The sequence below is a fragment of the Elgaria multicarinata genome, chromosome 11 (assembly GCF_023053635.1).
Source record: "Elgaria multicarinata webbii isolate HBS135686 ecotype San Diego chromosome 11, rElgMul1.1.pri, whole genome shotgun sequence".
In the NCBI taxonomy this organism is placed as follows: domain Eukaryota; kingdom Metazoa; phylum Chordata; class Lepidosauria; order Squamata; family Anguidae; genus Elgaria; species Elgaria multicarinata.
The window spans coordinates 23,008,407-23,024,305 of record NC_086181.1 but is presented as its reverse complement, the minus strand read 5'-3'; the positions used below and the strand labels follow the sequence as shown (position 1 = coordinate 23,024,305).

The following is a 15,899-nucleotide window of genomic DNA, read 5'->3' as shown; positions in this document are numbered from 1 at the left end:
GGTTTAACCCTTTCCCCTGTATTGCTTTCTTGATGAACTGCCCACCCCAAGCTGCTCTTTACGCCAGGAGAGGACAAAATAGTAGCTGGACGGGGATTGTTGGAAGGATGGCATGGAAGAAAGGGTTAAGCTCCCACAGCTGCTATTTTTTTAAAAAAAAAAAGTTATGTAAATGTGAGAAACTGCACCGCTTCTGTAGCCATGATGATGATGATGATGAAATACATTTATTTTCTGCCCCATAGCAGAGGCTCTCTGGGCAGTTCACAATTAAAACCATAAAATACAGCAGAACAAAACATTAGGGGTGTGCACGGACCCCCCACTCCACTTCACTTTCAGATCCGCCATTTTCGGATCGGGCTGCTCCTCCCCGCCCCCACTCTGCCTGTGCCCACTCCGCTCCACTCGGAGCTCCGGATCCGGATCGGAGCTCCGTTCCCCCCCATAGGGAGGGTTACCGGGCCCTGCCGCCGTCGCCGCCCATGCGGCGATGGCGGCAGAGCCCGGTAAGGGACCAAGGGAGAGGGGGACCTTACCTGCCTCCGTCTGTGGTCCGTCGCCGTCTTCAATTGAGCCTGCGGTTCCACCAGGAAGTCTGGTCCGCAAGCGGCCCAGACTTCCTGCTGGAACCACGGGCTCAATTGAAGACGCTGACGGACTGCGGATGGAGGCAGGTAAGGGAGAGGAGGGCGGGGGGGGGGTTACCAGGCCCTGCCACTGTCGCCGCATGGGCGACAGCGACAGCAGCAGGGCCCGATAAACCCCACTTACCTTTCCGGCGGAGCTCCAGATCGAGGCGAAGGATCCGCCTTCACCTCGATCCTCTCCGCCACGCTCCGCCGGCCCCCCAATCCTCTTCGCCTCCGCCTTAAGGGCAGGCGAAGCCCCCCGCTCCGCTCCTGCTTCTCCGGTCCGATTAGAAGCGGAGCACATCCCTAAAAAACATAATATAAAGCTTTACAAATTTAAAGATACAACGTAAAACCAAATTTAACCAAGTAGCAAGTACAGCCCAGGGAAAGCCTGTGTGGAAAGGTGTGCTTCAGGAGACGTTAAAAGGGTGTTATATTTTCCACCTCCCAAACCACACAAGGGGAGGTTCTCCAGAGGGCGGGTGCAGCTACAGAGAAGGCCCACCGTCAAGGTTTTTCATGGCGACATTTTGGAATGACCAGCAAGACCTCCTCCGAAGATCTTAAATGTCATCTGGGTGTATATGAGGGGAGAGGTTCATGAACCTAACCAATGACTTCTTGCCTTCACGTTGCGTCCTCCTACCCTTTGCTTCCCATCAGAACTCAGGCTGGTGAATGGCTCAAGCCGCTGCTCCGGCAGAGTGGAGATATACCACAACTCTGAATGGGGGACCGTGTGTGATGACCGCTGGAGCATGAAACACGCCGAGGTCATCTGCAGGGAGCTGAGCTGCGGTGTCGCTCTACGAGCCAACATGAAAGCTCACTTTGGACAGGGCACGGGGCGCATCTGGCTGGATGACGTGAACTGCGCAGGGACAGAAACGGCCCTCAGCGACTGCCCAGCTAATTCCTGGGGAGTCGGCAACTGCAATCATGGAGAAGACGCAGGCGTGGAGTGTGCAGGTAATGTACGTTTGGTGTTTAATAACACTATAGGGCCAGGATAAATGGTTTAGGACAATGACATTGGAAGGACCGCCTATATAAAGCTGCTTGCGTGGTGCACTCAGCGCAAGAGGCCTTGTTCCACACTCCATTGCCTTTCATGATGTGGCTGGCTAGAATGCAGGACAGAGCCTTCTCAGTTGTAACCCCTTGACTGGAACTCTCTCCCCACAGAGGTTCAGTTGGCTTCCACCCTGAAGAGTTTCCCCTCACAGAAGGGAATTCTGGGGATGGGTGCCACTGCAGAAGAGGCCCTTAAATTGCCAGGGAGACATTTGCAGGGGATAATCAGCTGGTGAAGGAAGCGTTAAGCACACTCCACAATCGATTCTTCATAACAAGTGTCCCTCCTGCATTTGTGTTGACAGACAAACATAGGTTTGGGAAACCAATCTTCGCCAGGATAATAGTCTGGTTTCAGTCTGAAGTTGATGATGAGAGGAAGCACCAAACATTAACATGAGTAAAATCTAAGTTCTTGCCAACCTTCCTTGGGATGTTTCTTGATATGTCTTCAGCCTTGTGGTATTTCCATGTTTTTACCTTTTCCTGTTTCAGACCCAGTGGAGCTGAGGCTGGTCAATGGCTCACATCGGTGCTCTGGGAGGGTGGAGGTGTTTCATCTCCAACAGTATGGAACCGTGTGCGATGACAGCTGGGACCTGAATGACGCCGCAGTGGTGTGCAGGTACCTTGACTGTGGAACGCCCATATCTGCCCCACGTGGAGCTCGGTTTGGACGAGGATCTGATCCCATCTGGATGGATGATGTGGAGTGTACAGGAACAGAAACTTCCATCACTGATTGCAAGGCCAAGCCTTGGGGAAGCAATGACTGTAACCATGGAGAGGATGCTGGCGTTATATGCTCAGGTAATCTGCTTTGATGAAATAGACTACACTAGAAGGAGGTGGCAATGGAAAGGCAAGCGGATCAGCCCTGGTTCCATCAACAACCCTCTCCAGTGTGCCTGGCCTTCAGAGAAACCACTCATTCCAGCCATTCTTTTAAAAGTCTGAATCCCCCGTCCCACTCCCCACCACGAGCAAACATCTCTGAATACCAGTTGCTGGGTAAGAAGAGCAGGAGAAGGCCTATTGCCCTCATGTCCTGCTTGTGGACTTCCCATAGTCATCTGTTTGGCCACAGTGGGAAACAGGATGCTGGACTAGAGATGTGTTCTCTCTAATCCAGCCAGGGCCGGCCCTACCCTTAGGCAGAGTAAGACGACTGTTACAGGTGGCAGATGCTGGGCACGGCAGCACTGGCAGCCTCCTGATAGTTCCTCCTGAACTCCCTGGCTATTCCTACCTTTTGAAAAACACAGCTGTGTGTGCCACACAACCTGCCCTGCCCTGCAGCTCCCCAAACTAGACAGATGTAGTGGAGGATGGTATTTGATAGCCAGTATTGAAGACAGATTCAGATGGTAATCCAGGTGGCTTCTGCACATGGAACGGGAAAGGGGGTGCCATCTTCTCCATAGCCTCAGGCAGCAAAATGTCTTGGGCTGGCCCTGGATCCAGCAGGGCTCTTCACATTTTCTTACATTCTTGCTCAAAGCAAGTTCACCTGCCCTGAAAAGCACCTCCACTTTTGCATGCTGCCATTTACTCCATGAGGGAGAGGAGCACGGTTGTGTACTTCGTGGCATGTGCACGCACATACTGGCAGTAGGAGCAGGCAGAAAGACTAGAGGAAGCCCAGGTTCATGGTGGCAGAGCGGTGTGCAGCCTGCCTTCTGTGCATGCCATCTGCCAAACACAGAGAGGATCGACTGATAGTCTGTTGCCCATTTCCCCCATGATCTGAAGCAGATGCATGATCTCCACTATGGGGAGCCATCTGTGCATACTCGTCAGTCCTTGCAGAAAAGGGCAACTAAAATGATCAAGAGGCTGGAGCATCTCCCCTATGAAGGAAGGTTACAACAGCTGGAGTTGTTTAGCTTGGAAAAAGGAGGCTAAGGGGAGACATGATAGAGTCTACAAAAGTATGTATGGTGTGGAGAATGTGGATACAGAGACATTTTTCTCCCTCCGTCATAATACTAGAACCCAGGGTCATCCCATGAAGCTGACTGGAGATTCAAGACAGATAAAAGGAACTGATTCATCACACAGTGCATAGTTAAACTATGGAACTCACTACCACAAGATATGGGGATGGCCACCAACTTGGATCACTTCAAAAGGGGATTGGATAAATTCCTGGAGGCAACGGCTATCAATGGCTACTAGTCTTGATGTCTATGTGCTACCTCCAGTATCAGAGGCTGTAAATCTATGTATACCAGTTGCTGGGGATTATGGGAGGAAGGGTGCTGTTGCACCATGTCCTGCTTGTTGGGTCCCTGGCTGACAGCTGGTTGGCCACTGTGTGAACAGAGTGCTGGACTAGATGGACCCTTGGTCTGATCCAGCAGGGCATTTATTATGTTTTTGCTGGTGTCTGCCAGCTGCGAGGACCAGTTTAGGACCGGGCATATTGTGCTTGTTTGTAAGGAAAGTTTCATCCAAGTCCTGACATTTTTAGAGCCAGCTGGGTTTGTTCTCTGCGAAATTAATCCTTTGATCTTTGTGCACTTTCCTGCCTTTTTGCTCAGATGATCTCAGGCTGATCAATGGTTCTAATCACTGCAGCGGGAGGGTGGAGGTCCGGACAGCCCACAGTGATGAGTGGGGGACCGTATGTGACCACACCTGGGACTTAAGTGATGCTGAAGTGGTGTGTCGGCAACTGGGCTGTGGAAAGGCATCGGCAGCCCCAGGCGGAGCTCATTTTGGACGTGGATCAGGTTCCATCTGGTTGGATGATATCAATTGCAAAGGCACAGAAGATGTCCTCCAAGAATGCAGAGCAAACAGACAGGGGAACAGCTGTAATCACGGAGAAGATGCTGGAGTGGTTTGTTCAGGTAACCTGAAATGGAAACCTTGTTGCTTCAAAGTGGAGATAGGGAATTATTTTTCCAGGAAGGGAGGGGGATCAAAGGATCTATGTCAGACATGTTGGAAGAGTGGAGAAGAGTTTGCACCAGGAACTTGGACTTCCTCGCCCGCACCTCAAATCTGTGTAGCATCTCAAGCTGCTCTCACAATCTCTATGACCTTAAAGTGTCAGGCGGTGTCTCCAGTTCAGAACTGAGCAACCCTAGATTTATTTTATTTTATATTTATTTCATGTGTATCACACCTTTTCCTCCGAGGGGGCGTACCTGACCCTCCTCTCCATTGTACCTTCACAACAACCATGTGAGGTAGGTTAGGCTAAGAATCTGTGACCGGCCCAAAGTCATTCAGCGCTGTCAAGAAAAGACACGTCAGCTCCCACCCAGCTTTACAGCCGGTCTTTCAAAGCTGCCTGAGTCACAAAGAGAAAATCAGCAACTGCCTAGGCTTCCGCGGTGTAAACATCTTTGGGAGAGAACTACCACTTGCCCTTTTGGCAGATGTAGACAGAAGCAGCTTAAAAACTTGTCAGATGGGTGGTATCTCCTGCCTTTCAGGGGATACAATCGCTAGAGTTTCCTGCTTTCCACCAGCTGTTGAGCCAAGCCACAGCTACAGCAGTTATAAAGGACAGAAAATGGGCAGGGGTAGTATTCCCATCAGCTTAACATAAAGAAAGAATCAGAGTGGGAGACAAAACGTTTAATTTGTCTAAGGAAGCAAGAAACCTGGAATCAGCATCCCTGCTTTCCTCCCTCCTGTTTTGAAATCTGACTTCCCGGCTTTTCCACTCTTCTGCCTTCAGTGAGCTTTCTTAAACAAGATCAATGACAAACAGGCCAAGACCAAAGCTTGCTAGATCCACAGGAAGCCCTTTGCATGGTAGTTCAGCTGTGTGCCCCCTAAATGGTACTTGGCATCACCGGGCTTCCCTTCCTCTCTGGCTTTATCTTCACTTGGCTCAGCAAGGTCTTCAAGCTCCTAATCCAAGACCTGGGCCTACTTCCCCTCCTTTTGAATTTGCAACGGTTCTCGGCTACTGCAGGCACGTTCTTAGCCACAGGACTTCCCCCTATCTTAGAGCGGATGGGAAACCCTCCAGCCATGTCCTTGTACTGAATACTGTTCATCCTGGGTTCTCTGTAGAGTCGTCCACGCTGGACGTGGGCAACGTCAGACTGGAAGACGGTCCCCACAAATGCGCCGGCAGGGTGGAGGTCTACCACCAGCAGCAGTGGGGAACCGTGTGTGACGACGGCTGGGGCCTTCCGGATGCCAACGTGGTGTGCAAGCAGCTGGGCTGCGGGTTTGCTTTGGAAGCCCCGCACTCAGCACGTTTCGGACGAGGTCCTGGCGCCATCTTTTTGGACGACGTGAACTGCACGGGGACGGAGCAATCCCTCAAAGACTGCCGGGGACGTAACATAGGAGAGCACGACTGCGACCACGCAGAGGACGCTGGCGTGAAATGCTCAGGTAATTCTTTGGGGGGCAAACTACAAGCTCGACATGAATGCTCTTAGCAAAGCGCCAACTTCAAATTAAAATAAAGATCAGCCTCGGGAGGATGGAATTACGAACAAAGGAATGGTGCAGGGAAAGGGTGTTTAACTGTTGCTCCGCTGGCTGCTTTTCTGCTCAAAACACACACACACCTCGAGTTCCTGATTTACCCTTGTAAGCATAATTGGAACCCCTAGTGGGAAAGGCAACATGGGTGTGTGTGTGATTTTGAGAGGAAAACAGCCAACAAGGTATGGGTTAAGTAAGCCTCTTCCATCCGGTACTCACCACCATACCCGTCAAAAGCTGTTTAATAAGGATTAAAAATGGAACTGGAACCAATACTAAAGGATTTCCAAGAAAGCAATCACCTCCCTCCTCTGTTGCTCCTCAGGAATTACATACTGGGGCAGCTTTGATGCAATGGGAAACGTACACTCCCACTACATGGATAAGCCTGCACAAGCCTTGGGCTCATGCACTCTCCCTTTCCCTCCCTTTGAGCAGTTATGAGATCAGGACCTTTTGCTTGTGCTTTTAAAGTAACCCCACTCACACCAAATTCGGAACCGCTATTTTCTTTTAAAAAAATATCTGTGGTTTGTTTAGAACAATCTAGGATCAAATGTTGGTTATACAGCTTGGCATGTTCTAACAAGCCACGGTTTAAGGCAGGGGTGGGCAGCATGTGCGCCTTATGTTTTGGCCTACACCTCTCCTGATCCCTCCCCACTGGCTATGCTGACTATGGCTGGTGGGAGCTGTAGGCAAAAACATCTGGAGAGCCACACGTTGCTCCCCCGATTTAAGGAAACCACAGTTCCCCACACTTAGGAGGGGAACTGTGGTTACTCAGAAGTGGAAACTTTTGATCGCCTCCTTGCAGCTGCAGAAGATATGGGGAGGGAAAGGCGTATGACCCAGAGGCTCATGCATGTAGTATAAAAGCATGATTTCCCGTTACGTCCGGAGCCACCCCATTGCCTTCCACTTAGCTGCCATGGCTAACAGCTGTTGATAAGAGCATAAGAGCCAGGCTCGTTGAGACCAATGGCCTTTCTTCAGTAGCCAGTTTTCCACACTGGTCACCCGAATGCTCATGGGAAGCCCACAAGTGGAACACAAGAGCTGCTATTGGCCTGCATACATTTGTCTAATACCCTAGTGGCCATTGCTACATAAGATATGTGAGAAGTTTTGCACACTCTAAGGCAAGGGAGGTGACGTCTGGGGGTCAACTTTTCCCACTGGGCACCACATCTGTGCCACTGAATTTGCTACCAAAATTCCATAGCACAGCAGCAAAAAAAGTGCTGATTTTTCATTCAAAATGTGCCACAGCTCACTGTGCTGAAAACAAGGGGAAACCATCCCCTTCCAGCTGCCATATCCCCAAATTCGGATAGCAAATTTGGGGGCGGAGAGGGGAAATGTCCAGGGCCCCTCACATGCCGCCTGTGGATTGCATGTTGCCTGTCCCTGCTCTAAAGCATAAAGAAATCCTTATTCTGACCCAGCCTCACCTGACTGCTTGACTACAGCTACAGCTTTAAGATCCAGCACTCATTTACGAGTATCTTTCTGCTTGGATTCTAAATAAGCCCCGAATGGGTGTGGCTGTGGCTGTGTGTACTTTATTTAGTTAGTTCATTTTAGGGATTTATCTCTCACCTTTCAAACCCTATTCCCACAATACAAGATTGAGTTATTTTTAAAGATCATACGAGAAAATGACAAAAATTTAAAACAGCAGATGGCAGAGCTTAGTGTAAAAAACTAACATCAGAAATCAAACTCGCAGTTAGCATGACATGGAAAACTCTAAACAGGACTCTGCCTGGTGCTAGAATAACATCAAAGCAGGCACCCAGAGAGTTTCCTTGGGAAGACCAAGTCAGGGGGCCACCACTGAGAAGGTGCATCACATCAGCTGGAAATATGATGTGAGCTTCTGCCTTTTGTTTTCCAGGTCAAATGGAGCTGCGATTGGCTGGAGGCCCCAACTCCTGCACTGGTCGGGTGGAGTTTAACAATAATGGCACGTGGTCTTCTATTGGTGAAACTGGCTGGAGTCTTAAAGAGGCCACGGTGGTATGCCGGCAACTGGGTTGTGGATTAGCGCTGTCTGCAACGACGGGCAACGAATATGGCACGAATTCAGGCCAGGCCTTCCTGGATGAGTTAAAATGTACTGGATCTGAGGCAGCCTTAACAGAATGCCAGGCCGTACCTGCAGGCCCCCACAAGTGCATCTGCGGCTCCTACGCGGGAGCGGTGTGCGAGGGACCGTCAGGTATTGACATGATCCAGCCCATTCTTAAGAAGCGGTTTTGGGTAGGGGGGTAAACCTAGCAACAACAGCTCTCTCTCTCTCTCTCTTTCAACATCTCTCCTCTCTTGGCTCTGCAGACTCCAGTACAACTGTTGCAGTGATTCTGAGTCTCTTAGCTATTGCCCTGATTATCGGCGGGGTCGTGTTCTACCTGCGGAGGAAGAGAGTGAAATTATTTTCAGTGAATCCTTTCAATTGTAGAGGAGGTAAGGAGGTGCCAACCGATTTTACAGCCTTGATCGCCTCATTGGGTATCTCCAAACTTATCTGCACCATCCAAATATTTGCAGGGTAGCTTGCACAGTTCCCAACTAATAACTGATTAACTCATCTCCTCCAGGTTGCTTGGTTGGTTGGTTTTAGCACAAAATTAGCACAGGTGCTAGTGTTATTGGTGTCCATTAAATGCTACAAATTGTTCTTGGAACAAGAATTCTGCGTTTTCCTAAATCTCAGCCATTGTCCATCCTCTCCTCAACTACTATAAATCAGACCTTTTTCTTTCTTTTGATAAAAACTAGTGTAAAGCCCATGTTGCCATGGGTGCTAGGAGTCCTGCTCCTTTCCTGCTTTTTTGCCCCTCAGTCCTCTCACCACAAAGCCGCTCATGAATAATCCAATTGTGGCTTATGCATAGTGAATTCCCACTCCAATGGGAATTTTCCTGCAGCGTAGCCCCTCCCCTCCCCACATATGCCCCAATTGGCTGCTTCTGCCCCTTTCTCCCTCTCCACTGGCAGTGACAGCCTAACCAAACAGCTGTGCCCAGGGCCTGTCTTTGTGCCCCACTGATTGGCCGAGCTGGGCTGTCCATCATTGTGCTGGCAGAGGGACTGCCTTACCTGTTTGGCACAAAGGAAATTAATTGCTACTAAAGCTTGAGCTTTGAACTTTTTTGAACTTTCAAAATTTTCTGCATATCTATATAGCTCAAGCTTCCGTTTAAAATGAAAATGAGCAAAATCAGTCAGGTAGATCTCGAGTTACAAGCCTTACACTATATAGATAGATAGAGTAATTGGATTATGCATACCACCACATCACTGCCACATTGTTCTTCATTGTAAATAATTCTGCTTAACACAATCAAGTTGGTGATATCTTTGGAGAGCACAACAAAGTCACTATCACAGGATAGCCCAGTAAACAAGAGTGAATGAAAGACATGGAACAATTTATTGCACAGTGTTGCAGTAGCACAAAGGACATAAGAAAGGAATTGCTCAAAACAGAGACACCTGAACCAAGTTCTCAACAGAACATCTTCATGCTCAGGCAGGTTCATATGGGAGCAGATGCTCCTTGAGAAGCCTGGTCCAATCCATGTAGGCTTTTAATACTCAAAGCAAGTGCTTTGACATGCACTTGGAAACAAAGTGGCAGCTAAATGTGGCACCGCAGTTGTGGAATGCCCTCCCATTGGTGGCCCAACTGGTGTCAAATCAAAACATGGCTTTTTATCAAAGCCTTTGAGGGCTAAAGTTGCCCAAAGTTTTAATTGTTTTTATTGCTTTTAAATTTTCTACTCTTTTTAGCTTGTTAATGGTTTAATTCATCTTTGGCTGTGTACATTATTCATCCTTTTATACTGTTTGATTTTATATGTGCGCCACCTTGAGACCCCAATGATATAGGGCCGGATAGAAATGTTTTAATAAATGAATAAAATAAAAATATTGAAGATCTTTTAAGGCTAGCAAATGTCACCACTTCTATGGGATCTAGTCAAAAGCCTGTCTGCTGTATTTTGAACCCAGACTGGCAAAACAGTTACCTAGATATTTGGCCTTTGTGGGATCACGCTCACATACACATACATGCTGCCCATGGTCAATATAAGATATACAATCAGTAGCATCAATGGGAAGAGCTAGGAGGTGTTTCCCTAACTTGTTGGGGCCTGCTTGGCTGGCTACATTAGTGCCATGGCTGAAAGTGCCCTGCAACATCTCTCGCCCTGCAGCAGCATGCAGGACCAATAGGGCCAATAGCAGGTAGCAATCCATAGGCTTTGGCCAGATCCAATTAATGGCCAGCCTGACCATGCATGGCTCCCATTAAGCCCTGATATCATTCCCTCTACTGGAAAACCTAGGTGAATGAGTGTCCACAGGGATTGAACCAAAACAGAGCCACTGAGAATAAAGAGGGAGCTATCGACATGCTCAGGGGAACCTAGAGGTTTGCAGAAGTACCCCCCCCCAAAATATTTTAAGACCTAAGGGTCATGAGCTTTGAGAATGCTCAGTAGTAACGCAGCGTTGAATGTCATTTGGAAAAGACAAATGAAGGGGGACAGGGAAGCACTATGCCTAAAAGGTGAGGATAACATAAGAAGAGCCACGCTGGATCAGCCCACAGGTCCATCTAGTCCAGCATTCTGTTCACACAGTGGCCACCCACAAGCAGGACACAGTGCAGCAGCAGCACCCCACCCCCCATGTTCCCCAGCAATTGGTGTATATAGGCTTCTAATATTGGAAGTAGCATGTAGCCATCAACAAATATTTCTGAAGTATGGCCAGGTGGACCATCTTTAAGGACCAGTGCTAAAAGGTGGGTTCCAACAGAAAGGGAAACCAAAGAGCTGATGGTCGGGTATAATGGATGGTCGGGTATAATTGAGATCACAAGTCAGGGGGCTCTGGCAGTTCACTCTCTGTCTCTCTTTCCCTTGCAGAAGCATTTATGGAAAATATCACCGTGGGATCGGATATGGTTAATGGCATTCGAGAGATGTATTCCCGGGGAAGAGAGCAAATCGTACCCACAGTGGACCCTGATGGCGACACCGTCTGCCTGGTGAAAAACACCTCTGAGGCTCGCACAGACAACATAAATTGATAAATGGGGAGGGGGCGATGGCTTGGATGCTGATGAGAAATGAGCACCTGCCAGGAGACAGGCCTTCTGCCATCCATTCACAGAAGGAGGCCATATCCATGCCACCGGCTCTTGCATTGCTACCATGAATTTACAGAGACTACATATGTTTTGCTGGGTTCCCTGAGAACATGCAGGTATCCCGGCTTGGGAGTACCAAAAGGAAGTGGGGACTCCTTAGGCAGGGACAGAAGAGAACAAACTGGAAGTCCTTGGGAACATCCACAATGCCAAAAAAATTTAAGTCTTTGGAAAGTTGTTTCAAAATCCTTGCTTTCTGGCCATTACATGCAACAACTCTTGATCCGAGCTTCCCTGCTGTAACCAATCCAGAGCATGCTTGTCACGCACTAAATAGTAAGACTGAGAAATCATACTTCCTGCTGCTCTAGCTCACTTGCAAAATCCACCCCGCCCCTGAAAATTCTTCCTAGAGGGGCAGGCACTTTCAAACGTGGAAAATGAAGTGGTACAGTCCCTTCATGAGAACTATATCTCTTCTCCATCATACACCTGAATCATCATTCTCTCCCCGTCCCCAAGACCATCCAAGTACTAACCTGACTCTGCTGAGGTTCTGATTTAGATGAGATTGAGTGTGTATATAGCCATAGCTTGGCATATTGATATCCTTAAGTCAATTGGTCACTTGCCCTACAAGGAAAAGGTTTAACTGCATGTGTTAATCTGGATGAGTTAAGTTTTCTATTTGCCTATTGATTAAACATTGATGCTAGACTAAAGAGCTGATAGTTGATACTCAGCAGAAAATCCCACTGATGTCAACAAGCCTTACTTTCTAATAGGTATAATTAGGATTGCAGCCTTAATTTGGGGTGGGGGGGAGCAAAAGAAGGAGCAATCCCAGTTCCTCTCTGAAAACCTAGAACCAATCATAATCACTCTTTCAGCTATGCTTCAGCGGACCAGCAATGCACGCCCATATTACAGCTACAACTATGTACAGACGTGCGTGATTTCAACAATAACTCTGCTGCAGAACTTACCACACATTCGACACACATACAGTCTTTTTCTGAGGCTTACCTAAAAGCAGAAACCTGATTCATAACCATCATGAAGCCAACATCTTTTCTCTTGGAGCTGGCTGTGCCCAATGTTGATTGGCTTGTCCTTGTGTCAGTCACAAAGTTAGGGTTCTTATTAAATCAGATTTCAAAGTTAAAACAGAGGTAGGGAACCTTTCAGCTCAACAGATGAATTCATTTTAGAGAAGGTGGAGGAAACAGAGTTTGCACAGGAAGTAACCCCCCCACCCCACCCCACATTTGCTTCACTGATGGAACTAAGGCTGTGAACAGATGTAATTTCCAAGTGAAAGTACATATGTACAGAGCCTTAGTTCCATCAGTTTGAATAACACAAAGGTTAAACAGTCCCAGACCAATCCAAGACTTCTATAGAAAAAGCACACACCATCTTGCAGGATTTTTGCATATGAAACAAGCCATATTAAATAACAACAACAACAACAAAGTAATAGTATATTTCACTGTGTCAATGAGTCATGTTTAATTATTCAAAGTATCACGCCTTTGGAAGTTTGTCTTTATATAGCAAAATCAGAAATGAGATGAATTGGTCCAGAGGATGGGATAGGAAGCTGCCTTATACTGAGTCAGCCCATTGGTACATCTAGCCCAATATTACCAACACTGACTGGCAGCAGCTCTCCAGGGTTTCAGGCAGAATTCCATCTAGCCCTACGTGGAGATGCCAGGGATTGAACCTGGGACCTGCATTCAAAGCACGTGCTCCACCATTGAGCTCCTGTCCCTCCCAGATAGTGATGTGGCTGTTGACATGTAACAGAGAACAATTTCCATGTGGATTTTTTCTTTCTTAGCCTTCACTGCTAACAAGTTGCACAGTCCACAACCAGCACAGTGACTTGTCCCAATTTCTGCTTTGTTTCTGCTTTTACAGAATATACAAATCTCTGCATTTACAAAGAACGGGAGAATAAAGGGTTAAAAATAAAGTGTTTGTCTTAACACTCTACAATATCAAGAATCTTAAATGTTGCTTTCTAGCACAATTAAGGAATATGTTAAATACACACTTTAACAATGCATATATATATACATATCAACTCAGAAATAAGTCTTATTGAGTTCAATGGAACTTACTCTCAGGTGTGTTTATTATGTATATAGGGCCATTTTTCTTGCCTGTGCTTTAAAATAGTACGAAGATGGGGGCAGCGTGTGGTGTTAATATTATGCTTTGGAGTTTCTAAATTGTGTGTGTGTGTGTGTTAACTCAATGGACGTAAATACGAAAAATTGGGATGGAAATGCACAAGTCACCTGGATTGTGCATGGCACACTCACAAAGGACATGTTCTTTTCTAAAGGAATTTCCAATCCCTTTTAGATCCAGAGAAACAATTCATACAAGACACTCCTCAAACGATTAGGGGGTGGGGATTGCTGCTGTGTCCTTCACAGTACCATAAATGTCACTGAGCTGGAAGGCACCAAAAAGACTGCTGCATCCAACCACGAGACCCAAAGGCAGAATCAATCAATCCACCAGCCCATAAAATCCAAATTATAGTGTGCCACAATTCAAGCAGAGGGCAGGTGTATTACTAGATGGGTCGCATAGACGACCCATGCAAGTAAGCCAAACTCTATACTTTTAAAGCAGCCTTCCCCAGCCTGGTACCACTTCCTATCATTGTTTGTTTATTTGTTGTTTCAACCATCATGGTCATATCAACTTTACAGAGGCAATACAGATGCAAAACTCTACAATGCAAAGAAGTAAAATACAAAAAGTTACTATTTGTTTTATTGTTCTCTGTATTCTGAACCCAGGACAAAATTTATTTTGAATCTGTTATGGGATATATCTGACAGTGATGTTCAAGTTAAAGTTATATATTTGCTCTCTGATGCTGACAAATTTGTGACAGACAGAGTTGCAAGATTCGCAGTGGCTGCCCAAAAGTTGAGAAGAAGATTCATAGAGGTCAATATGATGAACTGTAATGATGAAATTTAACATGAAGTTTTAACATATCAGTAGCATTAACTTTTATACATTGATGGACCTTTTAATGTAAACTCTTAGTGTCTTTTATTTTAATTCTTTGTATTAAAATGAACTTACATATTTGTGGGCACCTTCTAATGAAAACCTTTTTAGTATCTTTTTGTATTTTACTTCTTTGCATTGTAGAGTTTTGCATCTGTATTGCCTCTGTAAAGTTGATATGACCATGACGGCTGAAACTACAAATATCCAGTTTGTGGGCCTCCTAGATGCATCTTTTTAGGGCGTCCATCACCAAAAAAGAGGGAACAGATCAGCGCAAAAGGGAACACACTTTTTCATGCAATTACCTATTCTAATGCGTCTGTGGATGCAAATTTAGAAATAAGGACTATAATTCAAATAGACATACCATACATCTTACTATAATGAAGAAGACTGAGATCAGGTGCCCAGTTTGATGCGCCTCCTAAGTCTGCTGTCCAGGTGCTGTTGATGGGCAACTTCAAGACCTGGGATGTTCTCAGTTCTGTTACATTATCTTCAAACCAGACTTCAACTGGACAGTCCTTCCAATAGAGGACTGTCCTCTGTAAAGGAGGACACCTGGCCGCCCTACCTCTTGGCCAGTCACAGCTGAAAGCAGAGCTCTGTTCTAACCAGAACATTGGTCTGATCCATTCAGGCTCTTAACATGTCTTAGGGAATTAAGAAGCTAGCTAATACCCAGACACTGGTCAACCTAGCTCAGCGTCACCTACGTTGATTGGTAGTGCATGATTTCAGACAGGGCTCTTTCCCAACCCTACCTGGAGACGCCTAGGATTTGAACCTGGACCTTTTAGAAGCAAAGGATGGGCTCAGCTACAAAGGTAAGACCTTCCTCAAACATCTGGTGTGGGTTTAAGCACAAAGGGCCAATGCAGTGAATCGATATCTGACTGCTCTGTAGGTGACCGAAAAGGGGATAATTTCCGGATGAACGGGAGGTAGGGTTAAAGTCCCATCGAGTGGCATAGGCAAAAGGTTATGGGCTACAGCTGTTGTGCCTCAGCTTGAGCGGGAAAGAGGAACATCTGAGCCTGGGAGCATTTGAGGAGCGGCTTTTCTCCAGCAACAGGCAGAAGCCAGCTGCAGGCGAATGCCGCTGACTGCAATCCCTAATCACCACCATCCCTATTTAAGACATGCAAGGGCCTCTGAGTGGTGGTGGAAGCAATTGTGGTTCTTCTCTGCCTTTGTGCCTTGCCTACCAGCTCCTGAACCTAACCTGACCTTGGGCTGGACTTTGACTATGCCTTGACACTTTCCTCATTTCGGTATTGTTGACCTGGTTCTGGACAGATACTTTGGCTTTTGACTATGGACTGTTTATTGCCATTTCTCGCCTTCTTATCTCAGTAACATTGGTGATTTACAACAACAGCCCTCTCCCTGTAATAATTAGATGTTCCAAGGTAACCAGCCTTAATGAAGCCTTATCATGGGCTACTGACCCAGGATTTCAGGGCTTGCTATAGTTTACTATTTTTCATGGGCCAAATCCTTTTTTAATCTTCATT

General features: G+C 46.9%; 1 protein-coding gene across 1 annotated transcript in view; it reads left to right on the top strand.

Annotated features, from left to right (window-relative positions):
- The window catches only part of LOC134406244 (deleted in malignant brain tumors 1 protein-like), a 45,813-nt gene extending 33,754 nt beyond the window's left edge, over window positions 1–12,059 (top strand). Inside the window, exons 7-13 of the mRNA XM_063137570.1 lie at window positions 1,299–1,604; window positions 2,205–2,519; window positions 4,253–4,564; window positions 5,745–6,074; window positions 8,071–8,394; window positions 8,511–8,639; window positions 11,114–12,059. Coding sequence (XP_062993640.1) covers window positions 1,299–1,604; window positions 2,205–2,519; window positions 4,253–4,564; window positions 5,745–6,074; window positions 8,071–8,394; window positions 8,511–8,639; window positions 11,114–11,277 — 1,880 coding nt within the window. The 3' untranslated portion in view covers window positions 11,278–12,059. The remainder of the gene's footprint in view (window positions 1–1,298; window positions 1,605–2,204; window positions 2,520–4,252; window positions 4,565–5,744; window positions 6,075–8,070; window positions 8,395–8,510; window positions 8,640–11,113) is intronic.
- Window positions 12,060–15,899: the final 3,840 nt, after the last annotated feature.